General features: G+C 39.6%; 1 protein-coding gene across 3 annotated transcripts in view; it reads left to right on the top strand.

The window, feature by feature from the left end:
- Positions 1-11,353, top strand: part of RASSF3 (Ras association domain family member 3) — an 88,601-nt gene extending 77,248 nt beyond the window's left edge. For all 3 annotated transcript variants that reach the window (XM_032999911.2, XM_032999912.2, XM_032999913.2), the window contains 4 exons: positions 4,606-4,713; positions 6,058-6,325; positions 7,967-8,082; positions 8,451-11,353. In XM_032999911.2, the coding sequence (XP_032855802.1) occupies positions 4,606-4,713; positions 6,058-6,325; positions 7,967-8,082; positions 8,451-8,600 (642 nt within the window). In that variant the 3' untranslated portion in view covers positions 8,601-11,353. The remainder of the gene's footprint in view (positions 1-4,605; positions 4,714-6,057; positions 6,326-7,966; positions 8,083-8,450) is intronic.
- The last annotated feature ends 10,477 nt before the right edge of the window (positions 11,354-21,830 follow it).

The raw sequence follows: 21,830 nt of genomic DNA, 5'->3' as shown, positions 1-21,830 counted from the left end.
TTAGGAAAATTAAAATACACAAGTGCCTCAAATCTGTGTGTGCAACTTACTGATACTCACTGAGAGCAACTGACCTAGTGAATCATAGTGGGCTCAGGCTTCCTTGTTCATAATAACACAGTGAGGTATTCCTTTGTTGGCTTTCTCCTGACAGCAGTCATGGGGTTTACTTTTTGCAATCTTTGTGGCAGCAATATGCTTTTTTTATAGGTGCTGGTGTCTAGCTAGTGAGGAGCTTTTGTTGCTTGGTTGAAGTATTGTGTCCTGCTGTGTGTGCAGTTGGAGTGTTTCGAGCTTTTGTTTGGGAGCAGGAGGGTATCTCCAGATTAATTCATTAAGATTTTGGGCTTAGGTTTCCAATGGGGTAGTTATGTTTCCTTTCCTGTGACTGATAACTTTTACTGGTTCACTCTCTGTGGTCTTGAGGGTCAAGGATGGTAGACTGGAGTGAAAATGGTGATTGAAGTAAATAGTGTTTCTGTCTCTTGTGTATAGCATTTCTTGAACGGATTTGAGTCTATTCTTTAATGTCTTAATCCCAGTAGACCTTTTTTGTATTCGGTTCATAGTTTTGCATGGTCTGCATGCTGTTAAAATCAGTTGAGGTGCAGGCTTTGGTTGTTTAGAAAATGAGTTAGTTACATTTGTTGGCAGTATGCTACAGAAGGCGGTTATCTCAGCTTTTGCGTAAACAGGGCTCTATTTTCTGTGTGCTTAATTAAATTTTGCCAGAATTGCCTGGCCTTTAATGCCAGTGCAAGAAGGTGAAAATTCCAGTGGTATGTTCAAGTAAAGAACCATGTCTAACATAACTGAGGAAATGACAGCTCCCCCAGTGACCCACAGCTCTGTAGCAGAGCCACACCTGAGGAGACTGGCATTACTCTGAACTTCAGTTGTTCCCCAGTCCCCTCACCCCCTCACCACCAACTTGGTGGAGCAGCTACCTCTAGCTCGTCACCAACACGTGCAACCACCCCTTTTTCTCTCACTGTTCCCATCAGTTCCAGCACCCTCAAGCCCATTCTTGCAAATGCATTTGGCTCTCTCAGGGACCTTTTTAGCGTTCGGTACTGTATTGTCCAACATATGGTACAGCCCTGACTCCAAGGCATCACAGAGCGAGTCCGTCAGAAATCAGCTTGCTTGGGTTTCACTCGTCACGCCTGGGTCCGTGGCAGTCCTCAGGACTAGAGTGATCTTGTTAGCGGTTACAATCGTGAATAGAATTTATCTACACAAAGCAGATAAGCAGGCACTCCTTTATTCCAGCACTGGGGAACACAGGGGATAGCTCCACCAAAGACGTGTTCACCAACAGGTACAAAGCACAACATATTTATACAGTTTCTCAGCAGAGTCGTGGTTACGTAAGATCAACAAAATTCATAAAGTTTAATTTGACCTTAATAACGATTGGCTTTCAGTTACCTCACCTTACCTATATTCCTATTCTACAGATATCATTGGTCATCTTTACTGATTGATTTGAATAGAAAGAGGGGAGGGTAATGATCAGCATATTCATGTTATTTCCTGGAAATCATTATCATATGCAGATGTCTCTAACGTATGCGTGGTTATGTTGGACGGGGGTCCTCTGGTGGTAATCGATAGCCTTCATCATTCTGTCCACTGATTGAACTCCATTCTTGTGCATGCTCATTTCTTCTGTGGCTGATCTTCCAAACGAGTATCTTCTGGTACCTATTGTTTTGACTCAAGATCCATAACCAGTACCCATTGTTTTAATTCAGAGTGCATAACAATTCTTATAGTGATCAAGGCACACACCATACTAGTTACCTATTCCTAAGGGCCTTAACATACCTTATATTCTCATAGCTGCTATAACTCCATTTTAAAATCAAAATCATATTCTAAACTAAAATTAAAATAATAATCTAGAATTCAAGCTATTTTATTAGGGTAACTGCAACAATCTCATGGGGCTGTGTCTTTTCTAACCTGGCCAAATTTCTAGCACTTTGATAGAAAATTGTGTCTTCTTTGGAGAATAGAAATGTGTATGAAAAGTCTCCCATATGGAAACAGGAGAAAGTTACTTACCGTATGTTCATACTTACTAATTTGTTTGCCATTTTTTTCTCTCTCTTTTTTTATTAATGCATATAGATTGTTTTATATCTGTCAGTTTTGTGAACTTACCCTATGCCATTAAAGGCAATAGGTTCTTTTTGCCATCTATAGTTATTAAAAGTCCTTTTTGTGAAATTAAACCTCTTGAGTTGCACAGAAGTTGATGTGAAGTATTTTTTTTGTTTCGGTTTTTAATGTAAGTTGAGGTTTGAACATAGGAAGGGCAGTGAGTGTTTTCCTCTTTTCTGGTTAGTGTTTTCTCTTGATTATGATGTTGTGGATGACTTCAGTAATTGTGGTGACAGTTGGCTCCAGCGAGGTAGATAAGAGGTACCTGTTTGAACAATTAGCAGTGGAATAGTGATAAATATTAAAACTGAGGTGTCCATTATTGAAAATTCAGGATCAATAGTGTTAACAGACTGGAGATGTATGAACATGCTTATCTCTGAGATGAATCTTGGCTCGTATCCATGTGAAGGGGCTTGTCTGCAGCTATAGAGTGGGAATGTGCCAAGTTAAAGTTTGGGTTCTTGAAATCGGTCATACAGGTGGCAAATACTCTGTCAGACCTTTACAGCCAGAGGCCCACAGACCGTTCCCTCTCCCTTCAGTATCCACTGCTAAGGTGGTCTCAGCCCACTCCCACAACATTATTTGAAGTCAACATTTAGAGTGCCCATATTTCCAGGCTCTGCCTGTGGGTCATTGCTTTTGATATTTATTTTAAGCATGAAAACAGCAGCATAACTTCTACTTTGATTTCAGAGAAAAAAATTACTACATGGATTTTTTTCTTTTTCCCCTGTTCCTGGTTTGTTTTATAACTATTCATTTGCCCCCAAACAGAACACGACAAAGCTGTAAGAGCCTCTGGGGAGATGAAGCTGTATCTGTCATTATTAGGGCACTTTGGGGGAGGAGAAAGATAAAAAATATAGAAGGGCGAGAAAGCTTAATTTCTCTAGTGAGAATAGGGACTTGAATTCTGAAAACATTTAGTAATTTATTATTTTGTAATAGACTAGGTGGAGCCTGGCAAATGTGAAAGATGCTACATAATCATAGAGTTGTGCTTAGGGAACTAATAGGAGAGTTGTATTTTACTGGGTTCCTTTTTGCCTCAGTTTCCTGATCTGTGTATGTTCTCTGTGTTATGAAGGAAATCAGTATCTGAGCCCAGATCAGAATTCACAGTTTCTGGCTTCCAGGTCTCCATTCAGACCACACCTTTCTTTTTATAGCCATGGGAAAAAAGTTCTCTCTGGCATGTTATTTAGTAAAATACCATATAGGAAAGCAAAACTAAGCCCCAAAGAGCTAAAACTAGCTGGTTTAAAATTAGGAGACAGAAAAGTTCTGAAGATAATGTCTGGCAAATGAAAACTTAAAAGTTTCGCACCAGATGTGCTCATCTTTGGGGTAGTTTCTGGCAAACTGAAATGCCAGCAAAGGTGGTGTCTGTGTGCTGAGTGGTGTCCAAGAGACTGTGATATGGGACCGGCCACTGAAGTCAGGGAAATCCTTTCTTAGGATAAGCTCTGCTGGGATGTGCTTGCGAGGACAGATTGGAACACTGTGACTTGACGGTTTGTCCATACGGTGAATGTATATTCCTGTGTTCAGATGTACCCTGAAAGCTTCAAGCTTCTTCAAAGCTTCTCCCTTTCTAAGTGAAGTCTTAAATCACTAAAGCTGAGAGCTAAAACTCTTTCATACTATATATGGCATTTGTGCTGGTGGTGGAAACTGGAGTGTATTTATAATGCTAGTTTGCTGCAGGAGTACGGATTGGTAACAAATGTTTGTTTGGATAAAATCCATCTCCAAGGATTGGTTTTACTGCTGCATGTAAAATCCGTAGCAAGTTCATAAAAGCAGCAGTTGAAAAATCTAATAGGGCCTTCCCCATGGAAAAAAACATGAATTGGGTGTAAAATTATATAGGTAAGGAGTTACTTGTGGTGGTTCATGCCGTAGTCGGTGACCCCGAGCGTAACATGCTGTCTGTCACACTGGAATGCAGGGATGCTCTTGTGTTGTTGGCACACACAGGGATTGTTGGTGATGCTTGTTAGTATGTGCTGCTATTCTCATATATATTCTTCATTTGTTTAGAAATACCCATTTGTGCCCCAAGTAATAGTTCATGAAAATTGCAACTGTATTCTTAACAATATTGCGTAGCATTGACTTGAGCAAATCAAGCCATAAAATGAGCTGAGCTGTTTTACATATTGCTGGTAAATATTTGAATGAAAACAGTTGGCAAAAAAAGGACACAAGTGTCTTTGGGTGTGTTGACTTAACTGTCTGTGTTCAGTCCAAGTGTTCTGTTTGATCTGCCTAACATGTTAATCCCTTCTGTTGCTCTATAGCTAATTACTGTACATTGAGCCTCGGTAGAATAATTACCACTTGTACTGAGAGTGCTCATATCCAAAGTCCTAAAAGAATTGGTTTGTATTTTGTTTTCTAAAACTGCTGTCTCTGTTGTTGTTGAAGGATGTTCAGAAGGAGAGAGAACCTCATGTTTATCTCAGTAAAGAAGAAGTTAAAGAGAAGATACAAAGCTATAATTCATCTGTCACTGATAAATTAAAGATGACCTTGGTAAGTTTTGCATAAGATTCTTGTAATTTTTATTAGGAGCAAGTGAACTGTAACTTTGCAGTGCATTGTGAATCATTTTATTCTCAGCATCTTACATAAGAAACTGTCTCTGTTTTAATGGCTTTGTAAGAGGCTCTTTCTTACATCTGGAAGTAAAATCTCATGTCCAAAATGTTTTTATCCACATAGCTCTTTTATATTGGTTGAAATAAACTGCCGTAGAAAAAAAAACGTATGTGTCATTTGAAACATGTTTAAGAGAAACTCTCAGTTGACACTAAGATGTAAATTTGACAGATGAAAACCCTCAGCTGGTAAACATGAAGATATATTTATCTTGTTTGTGTAGATAAGTTTTTGTCAGGTATCTCTCAGATGAAGATGCTTAACCAATGAGAAAAGTTAAAACATGCCATATTTATTATAGGAGACTTAATTTTCAGAGTAATCATTCAGGTTTTCAGCATGAGGAGACTTTCTTCCCCCCACCCACATAAGAGAGACAACAATGGAATGCACACAGACTTTTTATTTCCAAGGACTGTGGACCAGGTCTAAGACTCAGTCCAGCCTATTGCAGACCGTACTAATAAAATTCACATCTATCTGCCTAGCAAGCTGTTACTCAGTCATTGCACTGGCCAGATTTTCCAATACATTAACGTATTCCTGTGGGTGTATAGTATGTGGAAATTTTGAAATTCCATTGTATCCTAAACCATATAAGTACGACTGTGTACTAAAAAGATTTTTGGTTACATGGCTGCATGTGAGTCAGGACTTACTGTGCCTAAAATCAGATTGCCTGAAATTTTCTAGCTTAGTATGGTCTGATGAATTCTGCTGGTTTGTCTTTCAGAAGCAACTGGCATAAATAATTTGTTGATTAGATTGGCATTTATTCTGGTACTTTTTAAATTGCAACAGGAATTGAGCATCTAAATGCTTTAGACTAATTTGACAAGCACAGCTAAAGTGTGGGAGATAATTACTGTGTTTCTGCATAAAATATGTTCTTAAAGATGTGTGTTAGTGGTCTCCTTCACTTCATAGTTCTCTCCTAATGTGAAAACTTACCACTAGTTTATAGTACTTTTTGCTTGATGAGATTCGAGTACTCTTGGAATTCAGTAGTTGTTATTAAGAAAAAAAGTAGTATCAGCAGATATACCAGAAAGACTAAATCCCTGAATTATTGAAACAGCATTTTTCCTACAAAATATCACTTATTACAGTTGCGTTTAAATTGTGTTCGCTGTGACCATTTTCATCTGCCTACTCCACCAATACGTCACAACTGGTCATTACTAATTTTAACAGTTCGATGCTTTGCTCCTGTTGCAGAACGCGAATGGGATTTACACTGGCTTCATCAAAGTTCAGATGGAACTATGCAGACCGATCACTGTGCAGTCTTCCCAGAGCCAGGGGAGGTGTGCTCACAGCAATAATGAAACTGCTTTTTACTTGCCGGATGGCTGCGTGAACACCCTTCACATCAGCAGCACCAATACTGTTCGTGAAGTTATTGAGGCCTTGCTCAAAAAGTTTCTTGTGGCTGACAACCCTGCAAAGTTTGCACTTTATAAACGCTGTCACAAGGAAGACCAAGGTATAAGTTAGGCTTTCAGCACTCTGGTAGTGAAGGGGTTTAGGGGAGGGAGTTGTGCTGTAGGAGTACTTGAAATAAGCAGGGTGGAAGAACTCAGATAAATGGAGGTGACAGTCTTGCTCTCTCTTGTCTTTTTTCCTTATGAGAAGTAGCGTGTATAAGAGACTAAATGACTTGGGGATGTTTCGGGATAATTCACAAAAGACAAGTAACCTACTAAACAATCTACGCAGGTGTCCTGTGCCTTGCAGTCCATCTGTTGTGGTTGAAGTCCAGCCAGTAGCTAAGCACCACGCAGCCACTCACTCACTCACTCCCCCACTCTCCCAGTGGGATGGGGAGGAGAGTTGGAAAAAAGGTTAAAACTCATGGGTTGAGAAAAGAACAGTTTAATAACTAAATAATATAGAATTTTATCATAATAATAAAATATCATAAAAGAGAGAGAAATAAAACCCCAGAAAAGACAAGGGATGTGCAAGGCAATTGCTCACCACCTGCTGACTGATGCCTGAGCAGCTACCTGCCCCCCCTGGCCAACTCCCCCCAATTTATATACTGAGCATGACATTCTATGGTATGCCTTCGGCTAGTTCAGGTCAGCTGTCCTGGCCATGCTCCCTCCCAGGGTCTTGTGCACCTCCCTGCTGGCAGAGCATGGGAAACTGAAAAGTCCTTGACACAGGATAAGCACTACTTAGCAACAACTAAAACATCAGTGTTATCAACATTATTCTCCACTAAATCCAAAACACAGCGCTGTAGTAGCTACTAGGAAGAAAATTAACTCTATCCCAGCAGAAACCAGAAACACTGTTCCATTTTATTTAATATGCTACCTCATCAGGCTCTAAATTTTGGGTAGCCTGATACACTGCAGAGATTAAATTACAGGACAGATTTTTTAAAAGAGAAGCCTTTCTGTCTGTGATAGCTGGTCCTTGCATTGGCAGACAGCTCTTGAGGTGATGAGCATCCTGGACTTGTGCGCTGTGTTCACGTGTGTTAATTAGTGCACACCGCCCTCCCAGTGCACTGACTGCTGCAAGAAGTTTGTTGTATATTGTGTCTGGAAATACCAGAAGATCCAAAAGGTATTTTTAGTGAAAAGTGCATTTTGCTGATGTTGTGTTCTTACACGTAGAATCTGCCTTCTTCTGTGGACACTGAGAGCAGTTTCAGGAGTTCAGATGTTTCTGGCTGTCAGTCACACCAACCATGTCAGGCAGGCGGAGTTGTCTTTTAGACTTTGTGTGTGAGATTTTTAACTGGAAAAAGGTATCAGAATGGTGATACCCCAGCTCTGATGTCTTAAATATGTCTTACATATAGCAACAGACATGTGTTGTATTTTTTCTTGTGCATTTCCCCCGCATGTATTCAGATGGTGTACTGTGCTGACTAGAAGCCATGTCATCCCTATGTGAATGTCGTGTTGCACTGTTAACATCAGTCATCTGCTCAGCTTCTCCCTAAAACTCATTTGCTCAAGACCTGTACGTAGACAGTGTGTAGAATACATGAATTTTGTGGCTATATATGCATATCTCTGAAATTTTCTAACATTAGCTAGCGTTAATAGTTCAAAGCATTTGAAACATCATTAGTAAAGACAGTAATTACTGTGATTTTCTTTTGCAGTTTATACATGCAAGCTGTCAGACCGAGAACATCCCCTCTACCTGCGTTTGGTGGCAGGCCCCAGAACAGAAATGCTCAGTTTTGTTCTACGTGAACATGAAACTGGAGAAGTCATGGTATGTTACACTCGTGCTGTTTTTGTGTGTTTGTTTAACTTCATGGATGAGTGGGCTTCTGTTTGATCTGTGCTGACAAGACGATTCATTTTATGGAAGCAGATTTTTTTTTTCATGTTACATTTACTTTGTGCCTTTTATAAACATTTCATTTGCGGTTAGACTGACCCGCTGTTACTTGCAGAACAAAAAAACAGTTTAAAAAGAGTATGATGTTCTCAGATCCCTAAGATCTGCAAGGAGGATGTCCGGTACTGTTTCAGTTTGAAATTGTTTTGAGTGTCTGAGGTTTTGTTTAAAAATACAGTATATAGAAATTATTTGTGTATTTTCTGTTCATCTTGTCCATCCTTTTCTCCTCTTTCCAGTGGGAAGCTTTTAGTATTCCTGAACTGCAAAACTTCTTGCGTATACTGGACAAAGAGGAAAATGAGCAACTGCAAATCTTAAAGAAGCGTTACGCAGCTTACAGAGACAAACTTGAAGAAGCCCTTGGTGGGGTGTGGAAACCTGGTTAAAAGGGGGCCAAAGGACACTCAGGAAAAATGCACGCTACCAAATGTCTATATAGCATGCCAAACCCAACGTACAAAGAGCAGCAGAGAGTAGTTTTCTTTATTCAGAAGACTGTTTTGTGATGCTATAGACTTAGTTCCATAAGCCAGGTCACTTAGCATCTTGCACCCACAAGTAAGGGATTCTGCATGTTCGTACATCAGTTTGCAGCCCTCTGTGTGCCTAGAGAGTTTTCCAAGTTATCTTGGTGCAAGCTGTGAAACTATAATCAATTTTCTAGGATGCTATGAAATAAGATTTTATTTTTATCTTCTTTGCTTTAATGGTAGCTTTACAAGTAAGGATGTGCAAATTGATGAGTTAAAAAAATGAATTAAACTGTCTGGACAAGAGTTAGTTGGAGCACTATCTTTGAGATTAAATTGATTTGCACTACCTTTCTGTTTTCAAATAGTTACTGTATAATTTGTGGGAGAACTGTTATAGATGGAAAGCATATGAGATCTTGTGGTTTGTTCTGTGAAATTCGTGGAAGGCTTTAAAGTGGCCTTTCTGGAGAAGGTAAAGAGAAAGTTGAGAAGAAGGTAAGAGTTGAGGGAGGAGAACTCAACAGCTGACAGAGGAGGATTGGTTTTATATGGAAATAGTATTTATACAGAGGAAAGTTAAAATACAATTTCTACAAGATTAAAGTTTTAGGATGTTATAATATTGTGAATAAGTTTTATGTTTTTTTAACTGCATAAATCCACACTGGAAAAGAAATAAAGATAATAGAAATAATGGGGAAGGAATGAGAGGCAAAAGCTAAGTAAGAATGGAAATGGAGCTGCACATGCAAGTCATTATTGGAGAAGTTGGTTCCATAAATGCACAGTGAGGGTTTGAGAAGTGCAGCAAAGCTAAAAAGCTGCTTACTTGAATTCTGAAAAGTGGTCAATGTCTCAGATAATTCTGTGAGAAATACCCAGCTAGCGAGTGTTTAGACATAAGCTATAACTACAGATACATTTGGTCTTTGTTATAAGTCAGATCTTTCCTCTGGCTCAGCGATCCATTTTTATGCTGGATAATTTTGAATTATCATATCTCTAAAGCAAAAATATCTTCCTCAGCTTCTTTGTTTGTTAAAGGCTCAGTCAGGCAAAGAAAGTAGAATTTCTTATTCATGTTTCCAACTTAGCAGAAAATTAACATTTATTGGCTGTGCTGGTGACTGAGCTTAGTAACTCTTGGTTTTAGTAATTCAGAAAGGTTTTTTCCTTATGGTTTTAAAATTCTTAATTGAAAAACTGATTACCAAATTCTGCAGACTGCTGATTTACTTGATTTAAGGAATCGAGTAAATTTCCTTTAAGGAAAAATGTAGCAAGAAAACTTTTTACTGTAAATATAATTGTTGTTCTTTCAGAGTTATTTATCTAAAAAAGCATGTTCAAAAGAAACCAAAGAAGTGGGTGTGCAATAGAAGCATGAGGCAGATTTGAGTAACTGATACTTCAGTCATTATCATGCCAGAGAGGAAATGAGCTATCTATTGGGGGAGGGGGGAGGTGGAGGAGTGCTAACAATTTAAGAGCAGCAGAAATTGGTGGGGCTTTTTTTCCCTCCACTCTTAGCCTGTTCGTTTTAAATTCCCAAGGAATTGTTAAAACTTTGGTGACATCTAATGGATACTGTGTGAAACTCCAAGATGCTTCTGTTCTCCCCTTTAATTTGATGTAGTTGTGCCTTTGTTTCCTTTCCTTATTAAGACTTTTTCTTAAACTCTTCACAGGTTTTTTTGGTAAAAAGAATTTACAGGCTTAATGAGACAATCATAATGATTTAAAGTATTAAGAGAACTTAAGAGTAGGACTAACTATAAAGTATATATAAGGCATATCTTGTTTGTTTGTTTTTTTAATTTCACATGTAACATTGTAGTGCATGTGTGAGTTAGTAACATTATCCTCAAGTGAGACACTTTATAATGGTTCAGGGAATGCTTTTATGTTTTGTTACAATTTGTTTTTCTGTGAATGCATCAGCATGTCAGTGGGTATTCTGTTAACATCTACTTAATTTATGTAACTGCCCATAACTATGTAATCATTACATAATCGCTGTCAATATTGAACCATTTGTTGCTCAGATTTAAACACTGTTTGAGTTGAAAAGTGGAGTATAAAAATATGTGAATTTTGTTTTTACTTGAACTAAACTATCAGTCTTTTAAGTAGGGGCATCTGCATTTACTTTAGCCAAAAACCTCAATCAGTGTTGTATGCACTATAAGTCTTGATTTGGGGTGAAGAGGGTGGGGGTGGGGGACCAAAATAAACTTATATTTTAATTCTGTCTTAGTCCACAGTTAATTATTGTAAGATGTCATGGGGGGGGGGGGTGGTATTTTTTTTTTCTTAACACACTGGCAATTACAACAGCTTTAATATAAAAGAAATGGCCATGCCTAGTCAGTGTTTATTTTTTTAATTTTAGCATCAAATTGAACTGTCCAAGCTTTTGTTGCAAAACTGTTTTCATTTCATTTTATGATGGTACCAGAATGATTAAATGATATGGGGAGGGAGGGGGGAGGAGAGAAGGGGAATGCAGGGAAACATTAAAATGTCTTTAAAAACAAACATTTAAACTATTTATGATTTTGACCAGCTCAGTTTTATTTTTGTAGGGAAGTTTTTATTCCCCTTAATGTTATTACTGAAATGGCAAAAAAGTGATGGTTCCATTATTAAAGTTGAAGTTGGCAATACTTAGTTATGTGATGTGTGGTTATTTTTTCCCGTTACCTGAAGCTTGTGTTGACACCTTCCTCGTAGCAATAAATCTTGGGGGGAAGATGCAGCTTGAGTATAAATTAAGATTTGCCTGGAACAACAGATACATTTCAGTGTCTCCTTGTTGTAGTTGTATGCATGTTTTAATTTTGTCTCCTGATTTTGGTAAAGAATAATACAGAAAAACCAAACCAGTCGCTTTTCTCAAATACAACACGGACACAACAAAACCCAAAACCAAAACACACACACACACACACCCCGCCTCAACTTTGAAATTTGCACACACATACGTTGAAATTTACCTTTTCTTTCCCACCTTTCCCTCACGCTCGGCCCCGCCGGGGGGGCGGAGGAGGAGCCGCCCCCGCCTCACGTTTCCCGCCCGGGCGGCGCTGAGGGGAGCGATTCCCGCCGCCGGGGCCGCCTCCTTCCCCGAGGACGGCAGGGCGATGGACGGACGGACGGACGGACGCCCGCCGCCGAGCCGTTCTCCGCGGCTGGGGCTGCCCGCCGCGGCGCGGTGGGAGCGCTGGGGCCGGTAGGAGGGCGGGTGGTGCCTCCTCGGCCCCCCCGAGGGCCGGCGGCCGTGCGTGTGGAGGTCTCCCGCGGGCGGGCGGCCGTGGGGGGTGCGGAGAGAGCCGAGGGCAGCGGCCCCGCCGTGTTTTGCCCTCAGGAAGGCGGGGAGCAGGGCTTTCCTTTCTCCTCGCGGAGCCGGTTCCGCCGTAGAGGGAGCGCAGCCGTCGGCTCGCAGTGGGTGCTGCCCTACCGTAGCTGGGTGGGAAAACCCACGGGCGAGCAGTTTCTTCCAATAAAAAAAAACTCTTGTAGAAACACGAGGCAAAACCAGCAAGCAAGTGTCCTGGGCTGGAGGCCATGCCCATGTCCTCCCTCTTCAGGAAACTACTTTTGCCCCTTTTAATCTTTAAGGACTTCTTAGCGTTTTTCTGTGGAAACACGTATGTTTAATTTTCTGGTTACTTACTTTCTGTTTCTTAAAAACACTTTAATCCTCCCTAATTGAATTGGTAGAACGGAGCTACTTTGCTGTTTGATTTGGTCTCTGTTGCCCTTCCCTGGGCACTGCAGTCCTGCAGCAGAGATGATAACGGTTTGACCTGAAGGTTAATTTATGTGAGATCCCACAGCTTCGTATGTGCAACAACCACATTACGACGATGTATGCACTTGGTAGAACCTGTCCAATACTCAGCCAGCGTAAGGTTGGTAAAGGGCCTTGAAGATACTAGAGCCCTCAAAGGTGCTCACCACACAAGTAACGGGGCTTTGTGTCTCTGTCTACAGCACTTACGCGCTACTAGAAATACAACTCGGCAAAAGAAACCTTGTGCGTTGTGCCTGGTTTAGGGGCTGGATCACCTGAACAGGGAACAGAGGGGCTGCAGCGTGGAGACAGTGCAGGTCAGCGGTGCTGCCCGTGGAGCCGCTGGGCCGCTCCTCTCCGTGGCGGGGATCAGCGCCAGGTGTTGCAGTCTGCTTTTCCTTCAGTCTTAATTTTTAGCACTGAAATTTCTTAACTTTTGAAAAAAACTGACTCTTCTTACTCCCCTCCTGCCTTCCTCCTGTATGCGCATGAGTATACAATTGTTTTCTTTACTTCCCAGGTTCCCAGCATGGGGGTTTCCAGCTGCAGTCCTTGTGACTTTTGCTAGCATTTACTTTTTACCATCACCCATTGATCCAGAGCCGTTCATATACGTTACCCTGCTTAATTGTAAAGTTCAACAGCATGCTTGTGTTTGTCAGAAAATACCTGTGCTTTCAAAACTTCTCCTATATTTTTAATCCTGCAAGAGCATATAAAGCATGCTACTTAAATTCATATGCAGGAGAAATCATGTATCTTATGTGAAACTGGAAAATAGAAACACTTCTTTTCTAAACAGGTAAATTTCAAGCAAAACAATGCTGACCAGTGCAGTATTCATACATACGTGCAGAGAGATTGTTAGTAGATTTCAGACTAATGATAGGGAATAAAACTGTAGGATGATGGCAATTTTGTGTTTGTATTGATTTCAGAAAAAAAAAAAAGCTCCTAAAAAGTCTGTATTTTTTTTTAGCCTGGGTCTGCAAGCTCCACAGAATTGTTAATTTAGTTTAAAGTAATAGTTTTAACAAATACTAATAGTTTTAACAAATTCTTTAAAAAAAAAAAAAGAAAATACCTTGTTACTAGTATCTCTGGAATAAAGTCCTATTACTTTCCCTTCAAATAATTTTATAGTCCAATGTTGTATTGTTTCTTACATCTTACTTGTAAGTAATTTGGTACGGTTTCGAAAAGCCACCTCCTGCATTAGTTCGATCATTGCAAGTGAATAAAAAGCTTCAGAATGGACAAAGACTCTTCACAGGACAACTGAAAGGTCCTGAGTCCTACTGTTGATGATGAAGGCAAGTAGCTAACTTCCAAATGGGTAAAGTTATAAATCTGCTACATGTTACGCACCTGATACATCTGCTTGGTCAAGTTATTGGAAGACTTAAGTTAAATCCAAGACTTAAGAGTTAAATTGAAAGAGAAAAATAAGAATGTTTGCTAAATGATTGCTCAAAAAATAGTAAGATAATTGTATGTTCTTCCATATCTTCACATTTGTAAAGATTCCAGAACATTTTGTTATCTGCTACTGCTATGTTAAAAAACCCATAGACCCACAAATTGGTGACGTATAGAAGTCTTATTAAACTATAATTTTAAAAAGGTATAAAATGGGTTATTCTTTAAAAGTAACATCCAAAAACAGCTAAAGGTTTCTGTGGGAGTCCTTCCAAATGTGAGCCTAAGCTTGGGCTTTCAACATAGAACTATTATTGATAAGCTTGGCTTGTTGGTTTTGTTTTTGTTTTTTTTTTTTTTTTTTTCCTGTTTCAGATCTCCAAAAGCCACGTTGATTTGCTGCTTGAGTTCAGTCACTGAGTTCAGCACACTCTTATTTCAAAAGCTGTTATTGAACACAGAGCCAAAGAGGGAAGGCAAATGGAGTTGTTTTAAAATCTGCATAGTTCTCAAAAATGCATTTTTAGAGCACCTTGGAATATAAAAGAACTTTGACTGTAATATAAAACCTCCCCTTGCCTATCCACATAGTTCATCTCGGTTGTCTGGCAGCTGTGAGATGGCAAAATGGTAGGTACAGGACCCTTGCAGGGGGTGGGAAGCAGAGGGCTGCAGTGGTGTAGAGTAGCACATGTTGTATCTTTCCAACAACTCTCTTACCCAGAGTGTGACCAAAGTAGGGTCTGCGATGCGAGTTCAAGCCAAGTAGGAGAGAGACGCCGTGGTCTTCTGTTTAGAACACAGCTTCAGGGCTGTGACCTTGGAACTTACCTGTGTTGGGGGAATTACTTTCCTCTTGATGTGTAAGTGGGTAAAAGAGGTTCCTGCAGTAGCCAGTACCAAGAAGTAGGCAACTCCCAGTCCAGAGCAGTCTGAGCCAGGCAGTTCAGACACCCTCCTTTACTGCTGCTGCTAGTTTTATGGTATTTTTCAAGGAAATATTGATCAGCCCAGGACTTGTTTGCCTGAAAGATACTGTCTTGTCTTGTGTGCTACAGAGGTGAGAGGGAATCGTGTGGAACATTCTTGTTCACCGTTGCGCAAGCTGAAGTTAGAAGTGTTTTCGGTCGTAGCAGCATAGGCCTGGGAGGGACCTAGCTCAACACCTTGCACCCATTCCTAGCAAATGTCTTCTCAAAGCTGTTTCCTCCCTGCTTTCCTCAGACTCCTATTTTATATTGTCTTTTTATTGCACTTTTTGTTCCCCACCTCTTCCTCTACAACTTTCAGAAAGGGTAGCGTTCACAACTGGAGTTTTGAAGAGTATATTTTAAATATGAGAACTAAGCCTGCAAATGCTTTGTGTTGGCAAATCTAACCTCTTCCATGATGCTGTATAAAGTACTGGTTTGGTTCTATTTTTCTTGAGTTCTTCCCTGAATTTAAGGATATTTCAGGAGACTGGGTTCAGTCAGCTGAAATCATACAGTATGACCAAGATTGTAGTAAGTGTTGTGATGATGTTGCCTGATTTAGGTAAATGCTATTTTCCACATGAGTAAGACAGGATATTATGAGTAATTGAAGCAGTTCTGTTTTGCCTTTGCTTTACTACAAATGCCTACAAGAGAAGTCTAGTGCAAAGCCCACTTGTACCAGCTATATAAATCTAAATATAACATCATAGCCTTGTGCATAGCATGATAGAAAATAGCATTAGAAGTCTAAGATTTCTCTCTTTAAATACAGAATCTGGTATGTGATCAGACATTTCAGCTGTTTCCAACATGCTTCAGGAGGCATTAGAATGCCAGTATGTTTTATGACAGCAAAGTTCAGCCTCTGTTTTTTTCCCAGGCGAGGTTGTTGTAGCGAACAGCAGCTCTGAAGTTGTCCCTTCAGATAAACAGGTGCTTTCTGTATGCCAGTAATCCTAGACAATTCTTTTAATCTAGTTCTGGCAGATGATACCTCGAGAATCTGTCCTATTTGCTCATAACATTTTTCCATAGATGTGAGTGAGCGGATGCTAGACATTTTTATATGTTTATCTGCTCTGGTGTAAGTGCTCATTAGACAAAGTCAGAATCTGTGTTTTTTTAGTACTACTGGCACAGAAAGGTAGCATAACTTTTATAGAGTGTCTTTTAACATCTGTTGCAAGTGACAGTTCACATTTTTAAATGTAAACAAGGCTAGGGTGAAAATGCAGGTCATGTAAAGAAGGTAATGTCTACTTTAGTTCGATCTGTGTAAATAAAAGACGAATCGGAGGAATGTTTGCAGACAGCTAGCAGAGTTTACACTAAAGCTGTATTTTGTTGAACAGTAGATCTAGGTTTGGTCATGTACATTGTACTATTTCAGAGCCTGCGTCAGTCAAAAGGTCAGAGGATGCTATTTTTCAAAGGTGGGGCTTAATCACTGCTTGTGTTTTCCCTTTGATACTCTACAGGGAAGTTTTTGGAGTTACAATACAATGTCAAAAGATTTGAAGAATTCTTATGAAGTTTTTGCCTTGTTAATTTAAATACTTGAAAAGCAGTTGAGAAAGCAACTGCTAAGCGAGTAAAGTGCTTAGTCCTTTAATGCAAACATACACATTTTTGGTATTATTCTGGTGGTTTAAAACCAAAGGAAAACATCACAGCTTTAAAAACAAAAAAAAAAACCAAAACAAAACAAAAACACAAAAACAACCCACAGGGTTTTTTGTTTGGTTTTTTTTTTTTTTTTTTTTTTGCTTAGGATTTTAATGTCCTAGGAGAAGGGATACCTTTTTGGTTTGGATCAGTCATTGTAATGTTTTCTGTAACTGAACATTTTAGCTAGCTGCTAACATGGCAGAACCCTCAGGACAAAAATATAGATCGTGTGAGCTCTGCTAATGCTTTCACTGGTTTTCATTGACAGTATGAGAATATCCCTATGAATCTTTAGTCCCATCCTTGATGCCTTTGCTGCTAATCCAGGGGGGTCTTAAGATAGCTTTTAATGTATTACATTTATTTAAAATAAATATATCAACAATTCATATTTTTTCTAATCTGCAATTTCTTATTGCTCTTTCTGGCTTCTAAAAATACATCTAAAGTTAGCTGTATGATTTCCTGCCTATCTTGTTGCTTTGTGTGTGCATAGAACATATAAATTAGGAGCAAGAAGGAAGGGCTCACAATAATGTGGAATGTCCTTTCATAGTAAGTTTTATTTGCCTTGTTCCCTTTTAAAACAGTCTTGTAATATACTCGATTTAAGGTAATACCTGCAGTGGTACTGCGCATGGGAAACCGGATGATCAGTGGTGACCAGCTGGATTTCATTACCCAAATGGGGCAGGATATGCCTGAATGTGGTGAGCGACAGTTTTGATGTGGAAATGACAACAAACTTGTTCACATAAATGTCACTGAATGATAAACTGAAGCACTGTTTTAGCTACTGTTAATGTTTTCTGATTCTTTTATGCAAATCTGTAAGAGAGGCCTAGTGCTGTCATGTAATTTTTCCTGATGCAGGCAGGACTGAGGCGTGATGGCACGCTTCTCTAGCCCTTGAGACTGACCTGCCATGGATTGCCATTTAACTAAAGAATAATGTTTTGTAGAAGTCCTTCTATACAAAGTGTTTTGAGGGTGGTCTAAAGATGTGACTTATCCAATTATTTTCCTGCCTTAAGATCAAAATGTGTTTTAAAGACAGTTCAGATCTTACAAAGGAATCAGAGACTCAGAATAGTGTGTTCTGGTACCATCACCAGGCACTGGACTGCAAGGTTGCATTTTCTTTCCTTGTAAATGAGGAAGACAAACTCTGAAATGTTTACATTTTTATCCTGTTCTTTTTTGGTGAATCAAGGAGGCCTGACAGGCTGTTAAAATAGCTGATTTGCTTTAGCCTGGTCTCCTAAACACAGGTCAGTCATGTAGGCGCTTTCCCTGCCCCCAATGTTCCTGTGCTTTGGGCTAGTCTTGACGGAATTTGAAAGAATTTTTGAAAATTGCTGAACTTTTTTTTAGTGTAATGTAAATAATTGACTATGTGGGCATTAAGAAACCCAAAATGAGACCAAAATGATCAATCCATTCAGAGTGAGATCAGATCTCAGCTGTTAACTTTTTGGCAGCTGTCAGTCAGTCAGCTTGTGTTACTAATGTGTTACAACTCTAGTGAGCAACAGTGGGTGTTGTCCCTTGCTTCCTGGGGTACTGGGGGAAAATACATATTTCAGAGTAGAGGGCATTAGGTCACAAAGCTGTAAGGTGTCAAGCTTTACTGATTTCTCTGCTCTCAGGAAAATTACTCCCTATAAAAATAATAAACATGATAGATGTGGTTTTTGCAGTTTTACCTGAGGATTACTTATAGGACTCTTGTGTGACCTGTGGAGCTTGGGCTCTTTAGCTGAAGGGAAGTAGTTCATTAAATCTTTCCTCAAAGCAGTTTTCTCCCATCTTTTTCTTGAGGATATTAAATAAACAGACAATCCATCCTGGTTTACTGATTTAGTAGTGTGACCAGTCCTTCACTAATCTTTACAGTTGTCCGTGAAAACAGAGTAGAGCTGAATTGCTTTGAAGGTTGGGAGCAAATTTTTTCTTAAGTAGTAAGGAACAGAGATTACTAGATCTGACATTATACTGTTGCTTCCTTTGTGAGTTACTTTTAGAGACAGTTTGAGGAAGCTTTTAAGGATCTGTTTTACTCAAGGATGACAGTTTAGTGCTTTTCAGCCTTTGCATTTCAGGATCTTCATTTTGTCAACCTCCTGGTCTTATACATCCTCCTGTTTGTACCTCAGGAACTCCAGACTATGGACCAGCACGTGGCTGGCCCCGTGGAGTCTGAATGGATGGAGATGGTAATGGGATTGTGGTGGGTTCTTATTGAGGCCTGTACAAAGTCAATCCAAGGACAGGAGAGAAAACCCTCCTGCTGTCACTGAAATCAGGAATGAAAACTCCCTAGCGCTGGGTTTAGCGTTAACGAGCTGGCAATACTTTGTTCGGTCGGGGACAGGAGGGAGTCATTCCACCTAACATGTCCACTGGACATAATAGCCAAAGCTTATATGTCTCTGTTACATACATATTCATCAAATTTCCAAACCCTCATTATCATATTTACATAGTTACTACACATGCGGTTTAAGTCTCTGAGGGGCTTCCATGGGAGTCTCTGGTGGTCTCTGGAGAGGAGCCCTTCTTGAACTTGGTCTCTACTTTGGAACTGGACTCTCTGTGGTTTATGTCTGCACTTTATCTCCTGCCTAGAATCAGCTAGTTCATTATTTTTCAGAGGGCCTTAATCTTCAAAGACAAGGGCTTCTGATTAGGAGTCTCCCAATCTACGCACAGACCCTCTCCAGTTATGCATTCCCCGGGGGTTTATCACACTTGCCCAGCTCAAGGACCTCTGTGCAATGGACAACACGTTGCAGGTGTTCAGCTGATTGCTTATGTTACCCTAAACAGTTTTTTTTTTCTTCACCCATTTTCCAACACTGCTAATGAGTGAAAAAGGTGATGCTACAGTTAGTGGGGAAGAAGACTGATCTTGAGTTTGGTCCTCATGCTTACATATAAATTGGAAGATCAAGGCACTTTAATCAGTTGAGACCAGTACTAGTGAGTGTGGGGACTGGGACTGATTGAAAGCCTGTTGGCTTCATGTTTTTAAGATTTGTTTTAAAAAATAGAAGAAAACAAAAGCATTTGTATTTGTCATAGGCTTTTGGATTGGTATGTGGTATGTTGAGCTGCAACCTGAACATATTTCCATGTAAATGAAAGTATTTTGGAGCTCGGACTATAGCTGCGGACAAATTAAGGATAGCATTAACTCTGAGATTTGAAATTGTACTGTCTGAAATCATAAGCAAGTGTGGATCTGAATAATTTTGAACACGTGGTGGTTTTGTACTTATCTTAATCCATACTAATTTTTATTAGCCAGGTGTGGATGGGCTGCCTTTCACATTCGTAAATGGATTAGAAATATCAAAGAAAAATTTGATTTATTTTACAGATTCAAGTAGCAAGTGGGAAAGACAACATCACAAATATAAGATGAGATGAGGCAACTGCTGTAGCCATTTGTTCAGTTTGTGCTGGCAGCAACACGTACTAGGCTGCAGGAGAGACAAGCTTTTCAATTGCCCTTGTGCAGTTTTAGCCAAGCACGCTGTGAATGCAGCCTGCTGAGCCCTCAGGCAGAGGATGGGCTGTGCTATTCTGTAGCTGCTTTTCTGAAAAAAACAAACCTCTGGGTATGACTGCCCAAAGAAACTGTCATGTGATACAGCAGTCTGGATTTTTACTGTATGTTAGTTCCTCTCTGGTATCTGCCTACAAGCAGGCTCTTACACTGCAGTAAATGCAAAGTAGCAAATTGCTTCTGTACTTGAAGGTATCTTTTCTGTGTGGTCATAGCCTTTGAGTAAAACTTTAACTAGAACAAACTGTAAAGCTGAAATTCAGCAAGGGCACAGACACAAAGTTCACACCGAGCGTCATCTTTACTACCAGAATTCTGGCTAAAATTAAGCAAGGAGAAAAACCATGTGAAGAAAAGACATTTAATTTAAGGGGTGAGAATTGAGATCCAAGTTAATAAAGGTAAAAAAAAAAAACAAACCAAAAAACCCCAGAATAGTTGAAATCTCGTATGTGTCACTTGCTGTTTGTTAAAACTATCGGAATTTTTGTTAGGTAGTACATCATCTTTGCCATTTAGTATTCCAGACTTGCCAAGGGGTTGCCAGGACATATGTCAAACATGAAGAGAGTTTCCTCTTCACAGGGCTTATGAGTATATAATTCAAAGCTGCCCTATAGATTTTTAGCAGAAGAAACTTCTTATTTCATACCAGAAGTAAAATGTTGGCTGTTTATTTGCTTTAGCAAAACACTCGCAAATGCTTTCTGCTTTGATTTGTAGAAGTTGTAATTGTTCACAGAAGCCTGATAGGCCTCCATACTTTGCTAAAGCAGGAACTGCAGAATAACGTTTTGAATGCTGGGCTTTGCAACCCCCACGTTCCTCTGGCTTTGCAAGAATGTTGTGATCAGCCCGGGAAACGACATGAGCAGCATCCTCTGCTCCTTTAGTGGTGTGAGCTTACCGTTTTAAAAAAGATACAGAATGGCTGATGGCAAAATCTGCTTTTCTCTAATTTACGTTAATACAGCTTCTGAGTATTTTCTATTCTAATTGGAGCCAGGTATTCTGATAGCCTCGTTTTTCATTAGATATATTGATTAAGGTAACTGAGACAAACCACCTGGGTCACCTCTTGGCCTGTGACCCTGTAACAGGAACAGGAAGAACGGTGCTCAGGGGCTTGTACATGGCAAAGGGGATTGCTCTGTCTCCCTATGAAGAATACATATTAGTAGCAGAAATTAGCATATGTGGAATCATATAGTATGTTGAACATAATTCTCCTTCTAGATATAAAATACTACATTAGTTTATAATATATACTTTTAATCAATCTGTAGACATGATTTTCATGTTCTGTTTTCTAAAGATGTAAACTGAAGATGTGCAGTTAACAGGGTTGCTATTAGAAACTTGGTCCAAATTACTTTTTCTATTGCAAGAGTCACAGGTTTTAGTTAATTCTAGGTAGAGTTTAACAGTTGCTGTTCCCACTGTCAAATGTTTTCTGTACCGATTTATTGATATAGGGGCCCTAATTCCCTCAGACTCAATTACAATTATCCTGATGACTCTATTATTACAGTTACCACAGACCTTAGAGGACAAGTGGCACTGCATGATTATAAGGCTTAGCATTAACACCCCATTTTTCCCATTTTAGAGGGAATCAGTGTTTTAACAGTTTTCTATGTCATGGAAGTTTTAAAGCCAAATTTAATTTTAGTTTTCATTTAACCAGCACATTGTCTATGAATAGATTTTTT

This window comes from Tyto alba, unplaced genomic scaffold (assembly GCF_018691265.1).
Source record: "Tyto alba isolate M040663 unplaced genomic scaffold, T.alba_DEE_v4.0 Super-Scaffold_2, whole genome shotgun sequence".
Classification (NCBI taxonomy): Eukaryota; Metazoa; Chordata; class Aves; order Strigiformes; family Tytonidae; genus Tyto; species Tyto alba.
The sequence above is the reverse complement of the archived record's forward strand: the minus strand, read 5'-3'. Positions and strand labels throughout refer to the sequence as shown.